The 13,000-nt window shown below is 37.9% G+C and overlaps 1 protein-coding gene across 1 annotated transcript; it reads right to left on the bottom strand.

The window, feature by feature from the left end:
- Positions 1-190: 190 nt before the first annotated feature.
- rab33a (RAB33A, member RAS oncogene family) lies at positions 191-11,118 on the bottom strand. Its single transcript, XM_074674938.1, has 5 exons — positions 10,869-11,118; positions 7,492-8,057; positions 5,539-5,679; positions 3,490-3,570; positions 191-3,401 (listed from the first exon to the last, which is right to left on the bottom strand). Exons 2-5 carry the CDS (start codon positions 7,882-7,884, stop codon positions 3,177-3,179), a joined length of 840 nt encoding a protein of 279 aa, XP_074531039.1. The 5' UTR covers positions 7,885-8,057; positions 10,869-11,118; the 3' UTR covers positions 191-3,176.
- Between the last annotated feature and the right edge of the window lie 1,882 nt (positions 11,119-13,000).

Here is a 13,000-nt window from a genome sequence, read left to right as displayed (position 1 = left end):
TCTAATTCTCAGGTCAACAACAAGGAATAAACTAAGGCTTGATGTGTTCAAAGTTTATATTTTATATCTTAAGTTAATGTTTAAGTTAGCAAAAAAAACAAAAAACTTTTTCAACATAAAAGTAAAAAGTTGCTTGTTGGTTGACAGACTCCAATAAAATGAATCACCTAAGACGAGTTTTGTAACTTGTAGCATTTTTATCAGAAGTGTGTGATGCAATACAATGTTACACCTGAAATATATTAGAGAAGACATCTGATATACAGTGAAGTACAACAGTGAACCCATTTCAACACAACTGTCAGTCCTTCCGTAACAGAAAAGATAACACAGGAACTGTCATGTCAGGTTTTTCCACTTGGAATAAAAGTATGACAACAGTGTAAAACACAATAAATAGGAAATTTTCGGTTTAGAACTTAATTTTCTGTTGTTATGGCTATATTAAATCTAATGCACTCAGAAGATAATCTCTGTCAACTAATGGGGGCTGTGGTCCTGTGGCTGACTTTTATCACTGACCTCACTTATGATCTCATATCAATCTCTGTGGTGCATAAGGCAAACATAACGTTATGATCTCATAATTAATGAAAAGATCTTCACTCCACAAAAAGTAGCTCACACAGGTTGCAAAAGATTGTCTGCCATTACTGACGAGAATGACCTTTCAGAGAGGACTCTTTAAAATGTTTTGAAAGGAAATGAAGGAAGTAGATATTGTAAACTATGACAATGAAAATTGAAAAGACCTTTGAAATCAGACTGAGACTTTTTTTTTAGACAATCAGCATTAAGTATCAGAGATAATCACTTTTATGTATCTTGTTATTCATGATAAAGCTTTCATAAATCCCCTCTCAAGAATAACATATTTATGATTACTTATGATTTTGTTATTTACTTTAAACCTTGATGTGACATTACAGAGCTACAATTTTGTTGCACTGAGCACAGGTCATATTTATTAATTCCACAGTGATACACAGATACATGACTAAATCTTAAAATAACAAGACATCCCCTTAACAGCAAACACTGCATGACAAAAAAGACACAAATGAGCCCAAAAAAGTAGTGACAGATATCATAACCAATAAAGCTGCAAAACGGAAGGAAAGCACATACATTGTACATTTGTTTTGACTGTACGACCTGGATACAGCACAAATAGGTTATGACTTCAAACAGACCTTTAAATGTTAATTACAAGGGAAACCTAACAACACCTTTTCTGTTTTCCAATCATTTGTATTAAAATTAAATCCTCTTTTTATCAGGTCTGGTTAGTCAATGAAGAAATTTCAGACAAATATCAGTAATTTTGTTCTGGTCAGATTTTTCTAATTTTCTTACATGTACTTCTGGAGAAACTGGGGGAATGTATGAGCAGTATCTATCACTGAATCCTGCTGCCAAAATATTTTTAAAAATAGAAGAAAGAGAAATTTAGATGAATACTGAACTAATTTAACGGCTGGAAGAGGATCCGTGACCCCAAACAGGACAACGGATGGACTGGTTCGTTCAATTCAAGCTGCAAGGATTTCTTACACAATGTAGATATTGCTAAATGTTACATATTAAGAGCATCAACAGCCTGTTGACATGGAGGGGTCACCTACCACCTCAGAAAATGTGGGGATAAAGTGATGTGATAGGTAGTTTCAGTGTTGTCAACACCTGGAGATCACATCAATGAAGCCAGGAAGAGCTGGGAATGAACCGGGGTGAAGGTTGTCCGCTCTGGGAGTTTATCCTTGTCAAGAGGGCACAAGTATCTTGTTTTAGAATTGGTGGCTGACGCAGTTTTACCTCAGATCAATAACTCCAGCTCTGAATCCACTCTATTTCTATGTAGGGCAAACATCATTTCTCTTTACTGTGTCAGTCATGTGTTGGACTCCTTTGATTCAAACACATCTTTTTGTCAGCAGCTCTTGCTCCCAGGCTCAGGCTGCTTCACAGTCTAAATATATTCTTGTGTAAAGTTGTAAGAGTAGTGTATCATCTTCCCTGTCCTCTCTGAGACCGGTGTATTAAAATGGAAAGCACATTTTCACGTCAAACAGCTGTATCCTTAAAAAACATAGAACTGACTGTCTCAGAGTCACATCCTCATATCTTTCTGTATTTTCCCACAAATGAAGCATGAAAAGCCGCTTTTTAAAAAAAACTTGAAAGACGTTTGTTTACCTCAGTGTTTGTTGAGAAAAAAGGTATCATGTATTCGTAGAGGAGTTGTATTTCTCCTGCAGTGGGCTAGACATCTTACAGCCCATGAATCAATGGTGCCTGACAACCTCTCAGTCACCTTTTTCTGGAAATTTCCTTCTTAATCTTAAGTTTAAGATGTGTTTGATTTTCATTTTTTGTTGTCACTGGGATCTTAGGTTAACCTAGTAAAAAGCTTATCGTACTAAAAATGTGTCAAAAAAAAAAAAAAAGACAAAAAGAGCCTCAGTCATCCTGTTACATACTTCATGATCCCAGTGGCTGTCCAAGTGTTTGTCTTTATGAGCATTAATAATCTGAAATGTGTACAATATAAAAAACCTTATGCTAAGTTTAACTGGCTGATTTATTCACACCATGACAGAGCCAGCTGTTTAAGGCAGTAGATCAACGCTGAAAATGCTGCTTTCATGTGTTTTCTAAGGTCAACAAGGGTGTTGTTTCAATAATCCATGGTTGTGATAAACTAAACAAAAATCCCCTTTTGTTTATCCTTGAATAATTCTTATGTTAACAGTGTCATGTCTGCTTACAGGCTGTACATAACGAAAATATATTTCATCATGATTCTGCTATGTTTTAAATAAACTGAAGAAGTTTTAATTTACTGAAAATGATAAAGGCCACATAGTTTTGGACCTGTGAACCCCTCAAAGAAGCAGCATTGTTTTAGGATTGTAAATGAATCCCTCCACATTTCCTCATCCTTAAGAACAGGAATATTGATGATTAGCAGTCCCTTTGAAAAACATCATTCACTTTTTTAAGCACTATGCTTTTACTGCCAGGCCCGACCCTTAGCCAACCTCCAAAACCGTAAAAACTCTAAAAGACTTGTTTTAGGCCCATTCCTCAGTTCTCTCTCTCCTTTTCTACACCTCGACATGCAAAGTTTCCCTTCTCTTTTCCCTTTTTATCATGTCTCACACCTCTGAGTTTCTTCAACAAGGACAATTACTCTTTGTATCAGTCTCTTGTGTGAGTTGGACTTTCCCATCCTCTCTTTGTACGTCTCTGTAAAGCAGGGATTTCTGGGATTTAAGGCGGCACGCCAGGGACATGAAGATAGTGTCAACATTCTGACTCTCCTTCGGGTCCTTTGCTGACGTCTCAAATAGCAGCATTTTGTGAGAATCAGCAAACTTCAATGCCGTGTTGTAGGGTACCTGAAAGCAAATTTTGTAGCAAACTAATTAATATATTCAATAATTAAACCAAACAGATCATTTTTTGGTCTTGTTTGAATACACTCACTTGTACTTGGTCCACAAGGTCACACTTGTTTCCCACGAGGACTCGAGGCACTGAGGCTGAGACTCTATGGCCGTTACACTCCTAGGACACAACATTGATAAACAGTAAAAACATATTAACATACTTATTAAATTATGCTAATGTGCTAACAAATGATTTAACGATGATCACCTGAACAGAAGAAAAATAACCTCAAGGAAATATTTTTAGAAACTCCTATCAGCACCCTAAAATTAGAGCTGAAAGTACCCTTTGAGCCAAGTCTACTGAAGCCATAACAGTTGCCCAGGGCCTCGCCCCAACAACTCAATACAAGTGTCATTAAATAACAAGAAACAAACTATTAGACAATTAGGGATGGGTACCTTTCACATTTGAAATGATACGGTAACAATGTCCTGGCAATCGGCATCGGGACTCAAAGATACCAATTTTCAGTACTTTTTTGTGTTGATGTTGTAAAAAATATCAATTTGCTTAATAATAATATCTCATTTTTTCAATTTAATATATTTATTCTTCAGTATATAGCCTCGCAATGCTGAGTTCATGTCCAGCATGGAAAACCACCTACTCTTCCACTCCCTCACAGTCTCAAGGATGCGTTTAGGTACCTTAACATGGTACCTTTTGATGTTACGTGAGTCGGTACCCGGTATGGGTACTTTTGACAGAATTCAGTCGGTACCTACAAAAGTGCCCAATTCAGTACTCATCCCTATAGATAATACATACAGTATACAGAACTAATCTTTGTAAGAAATCATCAGTTCTTTTGAAAGTTTGGGCTAATATGTGAAGTGTCAAAGTCATGTGCAACACTATAAGCCTGAAATTGGAGATTTCTCTTAACTATTTATAGAGAACATGACTCTGTGTGACTCTAATTTCTACAGCAAAGTCACACAGAGATTTGTGAAATAAAAATATTGTATAACTACAAACAGCCAACAAAACAACAAGTCTTATATTGCAGATAGGGATGGGTACTGAATTGGGCACTTTTGCAGGTAGGCCTACCGACTGAATTCTGTCAAAAGTACCAGGTACTGATTCATGCAAATCAAAAAGTACCATCTTTAGGTACCCAAACGTATCCTTGTGACTGTGAGAGAGTGGAAGAGTAGGTGATTTTCCATGCAGGACATGAACACAGCATTGCAAGGCTATATACTGAAAAATAAATATGTTAAAAAGAAAAAATATCTTTTATCATAAAAAAATTGACATTTTTTACCACTTAAACACAAAAAGTACAGAAAATTGATACCGCCCAGTACCGGGACTGACTGCCAGGTACCGGGCATTGATACCGTATCGTTTGAAATGTGAAAAGTACCCATCCCTAATTGCAGATGAAAACTACCATTCACTAACTGCAGACTGATTGTACAACGCTAGAACAGACAGTGGAAAGACATTTTAATGGGGGATGTAGAAATGAAGCTCTTATTGATAAACACTTTCCTACTTAAACAAACCATTTGGAACCACCCTGATTAAGGATTAATGACTTTACCTTGCTCACAGCAATGATAGAAACTGTGGTAAGATAAGGATTCTTAGTGAGGTATCACACTGACAATCTTGTGTCAAAAGTCTTTGAAACCACACAGAGGAATTAAACAGAAATGTTCCAGGTTATGATGTGTTGTGCATTTTATGCTGGGTGTGTATTTTAAAACATCTCCAGTGAACCTCCTCACAATGATAGACTTTGTCAATTGTAAAGAAATTAAAACATCTACGAGGAACTGTTAGTTTGTATTGATGTTGGTGAGCCCTGTGCACAAACAGAGATTAAATTCTGTTATCTTCCAACAGCTAAAGTTTCACTCATCAAAAATCATAAACCTGAAAAAATGAATTAGAAAAGCTTTCATCACCATGCTTCCTCTCACACCCAACCCATGGTCTTGGTTTTGGGCATTAATTATGAATAAGTAATTAATCTAACTCTCATGATCATGCTTACTTTAGTAGGTCATATAGAGGCATGAGGATTTAGATCAGTCTGTTTCATTTTCAGTAGAGGGGCTTCGTACTAACCTCTATCCATGTCTGTAAGTTGTGGAAGGAGGCCATCTTAGTGACGTCGTATACAAAGACCACTGCATGGACGTTGCGGTAATAGTGCTCTACCATGGACTTACGAAAGCGCTCCTGACCTGCTGTGTCCCAAACCTGCACCTGTACAAAAATAAAAGAAAATGTTTTTACTCTGAGAAAAGCTGTTGTGTTTATTCATGCTTCAGCGCTCAAAATAACAGCACAGCAAGATACACAATCCATCAGTCAGTTCTTCACTGCAGCTTTCAATGATTCAGATTAAACCAGACCTCCCAGTGCAACAGATATCCTGTTATTGATTTTACCGCAGAATGATATCTGGTCATGTCATTGTGTCATCAGAAAGCAGGATGTGACATGCTGTATGTCTCATTCTAATCACTAGGGGGAGCTGTATTTTCTGCCCCTGATAATACCTTATTGAACGCTGTATGCACTGGGATTTCCCAGTCTTTTAAATATGTATATATTTTCTTATACAAAGTTGTTTTCACAAAAATGATAAAAATGTCCCTCTTTAAACTTTATGAAATACTAATTTGTGTTAAATGACTTTTTTTTTTCACCAATCATCCATTCAATGATTCTACCCTGTGCCAGCATCTTGTCCTGTTGGGGGTTGTGGTGGATCTGGAGCCTATCCCATGGGTCAGTGAGTGAGAGGCTGAGCACACAGCGGACAGGCTGTCATCCATTACAGCTGGTAAATAACATTATTGACACTTCCCTCTCTGTGGACAGGACCGTGGCTTCAAACAGCCAGAACTTACTTGATTGTTTGAAATCAAAACCAGAAACTTGTGAAGGCACCCCTTCCTGAAGATCTATATTTAGATGCAGCTTGCAGCTTCTAACTCGTTTGTGTTGCCAATCATTGACAGACTTTATTTACCTGCTATGAGCGAATAAGATACCCAGTTAAATCCTTCCTTAGCTTGTCTTATATGTTTAGGTTATTCTAGTCTTATCCTGCTCTGCATAATCTGTGAGATATATCTTTACCTGTATCACAAATGTAACCTTTTCCATGTGCCAATTCTGGTTATCACTAAGCCCATGAGGTGGTCAAGCTTTTTATCATTGTTTTGAGTACACATAGCAGCACTTGCAGACAGTACAAGTGCATAAGGGTAAATAATCTGACACAGTCCAAATGATGTTGGAATTATTCATGGATGCTGACGTTATAAAGTGTGTGTGTGGTGTGGTGTGTGGTGTATGTGTGTGAATGTGTTTGTGAGTCAGCATTAGGAGGCCTGTTCTACTGTTAAACATTAGATTTTGCTTTCTTTTCCAATCTGTGTGGGTGACTTAACAATAAGGGGACAGAAAACCTCACGTCATATTCAAGGATTTTACCCTCAATTTAATGTTTCTGCTTTTTATCCTGAGTGAAATTTGTTGTGACAGGTGAGATGCTTCACATCTTTCCAAAAATAAACCAGATTTTACTCACGACTTCAGAAGAAGTCTTACAAACTAGTGACAAACAAGTGTGGCTATTTTTAAGTCTGCTTGTTTGAGGTAGACCTACACCTCTTCTTTGAATTCAGTGATTTCATCAGTGTAGCTTTTTGATAAGTTAATTACATCCACGGAATTAACAGAAAACATTGTCAGACCTCTTTGTTACAGTCCAACAATTCAAAAACACTTAAGATGAGATAAGACATGAGTGAATCTTTATAAAAGCAGTAAATTGTCAGGTAGATTTCTTTGTTTTGTTCTCAAAGAAAGAGATAAAAACGTGTCATACTTCCTTAAAAGAAACAGGTCTTAAATAAATATACCCCTCACCAACAGAAAGGGGCCTATGTGTAGACTGTGCAGCTGCTATTGAACAATAAAGGAGGAGAAGGGAAGAGAGGCAGAAAGGGGGAGGAGGAGAGGGAGTAAGGAGACACCACTGATCGACATCTCTGTTGCTTTTACCTTGATGGTCTCCCCTTCAATCTCCACCGCCTTCTCCCTGAAATCCACGCCGATGGTGGCCTCAGTCTTTTCGGGGAAGCTTCCCCCGGTGAAGCGGAATGTGAGGCAGGTCTTCCCTACGTTGGAGTCCCCGATGACGATGATTTTAAAGATCCGAGTCTGGATGCTCAGCTCCAGGGAGGAGGTGCTGAAATCCACAGAGGATGTGAAGCTAGGGACGGAGTCGTTGCTGATACTCGCTCGACCCCGGCTGGCTCGTTGTAAGTCCATGGAGGATGTTAGGATAGTGACATTGTCATCCTCTCGGTTCCTTCGTATCATTCCTTGTCCACCTCCTCCGACACCGCCGCCGCTCAGAGCCCGGGTCTCCTCCTCCGGAGAATCGTTGGTCATCGTGCCGGAGGAGGCGATGCTCAATTCGGCGTGCGTGTTAGGAGAGGAGAGGGGGTGCGTGGTGGATGTATAATTGATGGGAGGAGAAAACAGGAGGCAGGAAGTACGAGACCAGGGAAGCAACAAAACCAACGATGTTTTCTTTCAGCACAGTGTCGTCTTAAAGGGAGAGTCTGTGTACGAGACAGCAAAATCACTGATCAGCCTCTCCAATTAAACAATTATTACGATACTTTTGTTTGAAAACTGATGTAATAAAATTATAAATACAAAATAAAACATTAGTGAATATTAGATTCATTTTCAGGTGAAATGTGCAATAAGAAACCAGGAATGATAATAATCATTATTAGCATCAAGCAGAGACTCCCGGCTTTAAACTTAAAATGTATTAATTATGCGCTGAAATAAATAATGTTTTATTTTTATTTTTTTTTTATTTTTATTTTTTTTATTTTTTTTTGTGTGTGTTTTCTGTGAATTGCACAAACAAAACCAAACTGTTACATCTCACTAAACTTCATTTGGACTGTGCACAGGCTAAGTTCTGCAGAAAGTCAAGAACTCTCACAGCTGACAAGGGAAAGTGTGATTCATGAACATCAGGTGTGTAACAAAAAAAAAAAAAAAAAAAGAAACAAGATGGGATTAGAGTTATGAAATTGTGCAGAACAGCAGTTCAGAATGCAGGACAAGGGGCTAAAAATGTTGAATATCAAAAACAGTCAGATAAATACAGATCCAAATCCTGCCATAAAAAAGATTCTGACATATTTTCCCCATATCGCCCCCTAATGGAGAACATTATCTTTGGCCAGAAGCAGAGTTTGCTTATGTACACACAGTACCCAACAATGCAGAAAACTGATCACTGGTCTCGAGACACCTGAGGGACAGGTGAAGTTTGATTTGATAAGTCTGTAATGATGGAACCAGTATGTTTGAGCAGGGGCGTAGCTACAATCAGGCAAACACAGGCAGTTGCCTGGAGCCCCAAGATTCCCAGGGGCCCCCAAAGCATCTCTTAAAACTGATTATGAAGTTCTCTTCAATTGAAAGCATTTCTTTTTCTAAATCTTACTTCACATGCTTCAAAATACATCAAAAGGGTTAATCTTTAATGATCGTTTTGGTGCTCCCCCTCCATTCTTATTCAATGGGCTGTTCCATGTTACAACACATCTGAAAATTTGATTCAGGAAGAAAGTGGTAAAAAAACACTTTTTTCCCATTTTTTCTTATTTTCAAATAAAAACAATGTTGCTCTGAGATCTGAGATAAACATATATCACATATATAAGGATTTTAAGGACTTTATCTAGCCCAGGAAACAGGATAATTTTCTCAAAATCAAACTTTTTGAGTTGGTGATAAACATTATTGTACAAAATCTCTTTTTCGGATACATAACTCACTGGACAGGGGGTCAAATAAAAATACATTAACTTTAAAATGATAGTACCAAAAAGTACAGTAACTGTAAATATCACCTCTTTCAGTAGATTTTTTTCCAGTTTTACGTTGTGCTTGATATTTACATATTTTTTCTTTACTGAATTATTTTTTTCAATATTTACCTATTGTAATGTTTTTCACTTCATACTTACTTGTTTGTTACTGTTACTCTGTAAATTCCCCACTGTGGGACAAATAAGCTGTCAATCGACCATAAACGATTTCAAATCCAGGACAAAGTGGACTAAATTATGGATTCACTTTTTTCAAAATCAAACTAAAGTACAGAACTTGAGGAAATGCATTTAGTTTGCGTTAAGTTACCGTGTACAAGATTAGCACTGTCTCATGCCTTGATTCTCAGAAAGAGATAGTGGACCCAGGGAAGGCCAGTCTAGCTCTGAGGGAGATGAGTTACAATGACATGGAGGGCCCCATCGACTGGGTTTGCGTTGGGCCCCCAAACGACTAAATACGCCCCTGTGTTTGAGCACACTGATTTTTTACAGAAACCACTGAAAGAAATGGTATACAAATAGAGCATTTGTATGTCAGTAGGAACTGCTGGTCCTCAGTCATTTTTCACAAAACCACATGTGGCCCCCTTTAAAGAAAAAGTTTGGACACCACTAATGCATAAGCTCTGACTTCTACAACAAAGGAAAGAAGTCCTGCATGGGTTTTGCTTACATCTGGCCAACCCAGGCAGTATAACAACGTACGACTGTGTTTTTACTGAGTGCTATTTCCATAGTAGGATTAAAGCAAAAGTTTTTTTAGGCTTACAACGCTTGTAAATCTTTAAAACAAATTCATGTTATGCTGATTGTCTAGTGAGAAGTTTATCATTCTCTACCGTTCCCTCATTATTTCATATTCCACTCCACATAAACTACCTGCAGCATAAAATGAAAAATACAGGATTTTTTTTAAACATAGTGACGCTGGTGTTGCAACCAACCCACACCTTTATTCCATTTTTTTTTGTACCAGCTTCAGATTTTGATGCAAGGATCCTAAAATTAAGTACAAAAACATGGCACAATCAGCATCACACGAGAAGTTAAAGGAAGAGTGCAACAAGTCAATTTGTTAATTTGAAGAAACTATTCTTGTGAATGGCGTGACTTTGACAGAGTAATTGGATACAAAACACATCTTAAACTGAGGAGGAAGCTCTGCCCTCCCCTCATCTTTTTTTTAATCATTAATATACTTCATACATTATATATATTTTATAGGCTTCAAAAGCAAAACTTAAATTTTTAATGTTATCTTTGGTCAAAAAGCATGGAAGTTCACAAAAAGTATTTTTTAGTTTTCTTCGAAACTTACCCAATATTTGTCCCAACTTAAAGGAAAAATTAACATGAATGTTCCCTGACAGGTGGAGGAATAAGAAGACCCAAGGTCATTAGAGCTCATCCCTTGAGCTTTTTTAAAATCACTTTTTAATATGAGCCAAAGTTTAAAAGCCTGAATCTGGATAAATAACAAAATTAAGGGAAAAGTACATCAGTGTCACTTACCATATGTGATGTAGCTGAGCGCAGCTCTTCCTTGCTATGCTTCCATTTTGACTTGCATGAGAAAAACAACACTGTCTGTTTGTTGTTGTTGTTATCAGACTGAAATGCAGACAGAAATACACACGCACTAAGAGATGCTTTCCTCTCTCAGTTACTGTTCCTTACAGACGCACAAAATGCTCTGACAGTCACACATAAAGGCACGCCACTCACTGTGGAGCACAATCCCTCATACACCGACACAATTCCTTCCTTGGAGACATACACTCTCTATCTCAAAGAGACACACATAATCTCCTCACACACACACACACACACACACACACACACACACACACACACACACACACACACACACACACACACACACACACACACACACACACACACACTGGCTGTGTGGAACAATCCCAGTGCTTGTGTCTGACAAAGCTGCCTTTTCTTCACTGAATGCTCTGTTTGTTTAGGAGCTAGACTCAGTGAGACGTTTTAGTGGACACAAACCACCAGTGAAATATATCATCCATTTGAATTAAGACCTATAGACACTCTTACATACATACATATACAGTAAAACAATCAGCTGCAAGGGTTGTGACAAAATTAGGCCAAACACAAAACATGAAATACATACAGCAACCAGATCACAAATTGAGTTGGGTCCTAAATAAAGACAGACATGGCTTTGTACATCCTTCGTGTTTTGGAAATTAACAATACATCACTATTTATTATGAAATATTATGAGACAACATGTAGATTTTAATTCTATTTGGATAAAGCAAACATTAATGGTCCTGTGTGGATCTTTGGATTAGTGTTGACTTTGGCGCCCCACTGTGGAAAAAAAGGCACTGTGGATTTCTGTTCAGTACATGATTAATTAATGTTTCCTGAATTAAAATAATCCTACAAAGGTACAAGTATGGCCTGGTGTGTCCTATGAGGTGTGCCCCCAAGTGGTGGATCCAGGTACCAAACCAACCTGCAGCTTCCTATCCCAGCTGTCATTGGGCGAGAGGCGGGGTACACCCTGGACTGGTCGCCAGCCAATCACAGGGCTGACACATACACAGACAACCATTCACGGACACATTCACCTACGGAGAGTGATCAATTAACCTGGTGAGCATGTTTTTGGGCTGTGGGAGGAAGCCGGAGGACCCGGAGAAAACCCATGCATGCATGGGGAGAACATGCAAACCGTTGCACCACTGCTCAGCCCAGGGTTGTCTTTATTACAAGTTTTCTTTCTAAATATGATGTTTCAACATTTTCTTGTTGTTGCAAAAACATTCTTGAGGTCCCCTCTCACAAAGACTCCAATTCAAAAGTGTCATAAAGTGGTCTGTACAATAAGGAAGTTTAGAGCTCTTTGTCATGTCATCAAGCCCCATGACTGTTTTTATTTATTATTTCCTGACACTGAACATATCATGCTAATTGGTGCATGTTTAACACGTTAGTAGAATCAGAAAACCTGAAAAACTGGTGTGATCGGGCCCTAACAGCTTAGCAAAACAGTTATTACTCATCATGCTAACATTCATGTGAAAATAACTTTTTAGTCATGATACAGAAAATAAGGTAAAAAAAAAAAAGCTATAAATTATTTGCTGATATGTTTTGGTATGTACACCTTTGTTTTGTATTGCATCTCTTAACTATCAAAAAGTTTACATCCAAACATCATAAGGAATAACTTTATAAAACAGATTATGAATGTAATACATACAGTAATTTGTTCACTTGTGCACACTGTTAAATGGAAATAAAAGATATGAGAGTCAATAAAAATATGTCACAAACACACAAGTAGAAAGTAGAACGGGAGATGAATAACCCACATGCATTAACTATTTTCTTCTCATTGCTGCTGTTTTTTAAACTGTAGCAGCTTGATTATGTGCCTATGATGCAGTTTGGGCGAGTTATCATTGTAACGCACAACTGTGATCCCTGTAAACACAGATTATAGTTCCTGTTACATTCACATATGTCAGTCCCTAAAACAGGGATGTCAAACTTGTGCCATGGAGGGCCAAGAGGCTGCAGGTTTTCTTTCCAACCAGAAACTCCACCAGCTGATTCCACTGATTACCTCACCTTCATGTAGAGAGCAGGGACTAATT

Source organism: Halichoeres trimaculatus, unplaced genomic scaffold (genome assembly GCF_033239565.1).
Source record: "Halichoeres trimaculatus isolate MK-OKI-2021-1 unplaced genomic scaffold, fHalTri1.1 fHalTri1_scaffold_7, whole genome shotgun sequence".
Lineage (NCBI taxonomy): Eukaryota > Metazoa > Chordata > Actinopteri > Labriformes > Labridae > Halichoeres > Halichoeres trimaculatus.
The sequence above is the reverse complement of the archived record's forward strand: the minus strand, read 5'-3'. Positions and strand labels throughout refer to the sequence as shown.

What these genes read in the sequence shown, in the direction of transcription:
- rab33a (XM_074674938.1), bottom strand. Translation starts at nt 7,884, where the DNA reads ATGACCAACGATTCTCCGGAGGAGGAGACCCGGGCTCTGAGCGGCGGC. An exon ending in TTGAAGGGGAGACCATCAAG is followed by an intron (nt 5,680 to 7,491) that starts GTAAAAGCAACA and finishes ATTTTTGTACAG; the next exon opens with GTGCAGGTTTGGGACACAGC. An exon ending in ACCTTGTGGACCAAGTACAA is followed by an intron (nt 3,402 to 3,489) that starts GTGAGTGTATTC and finishes ATTTGCTTTCAG; the next exon opens with GTACCCTACAACACGGCATT.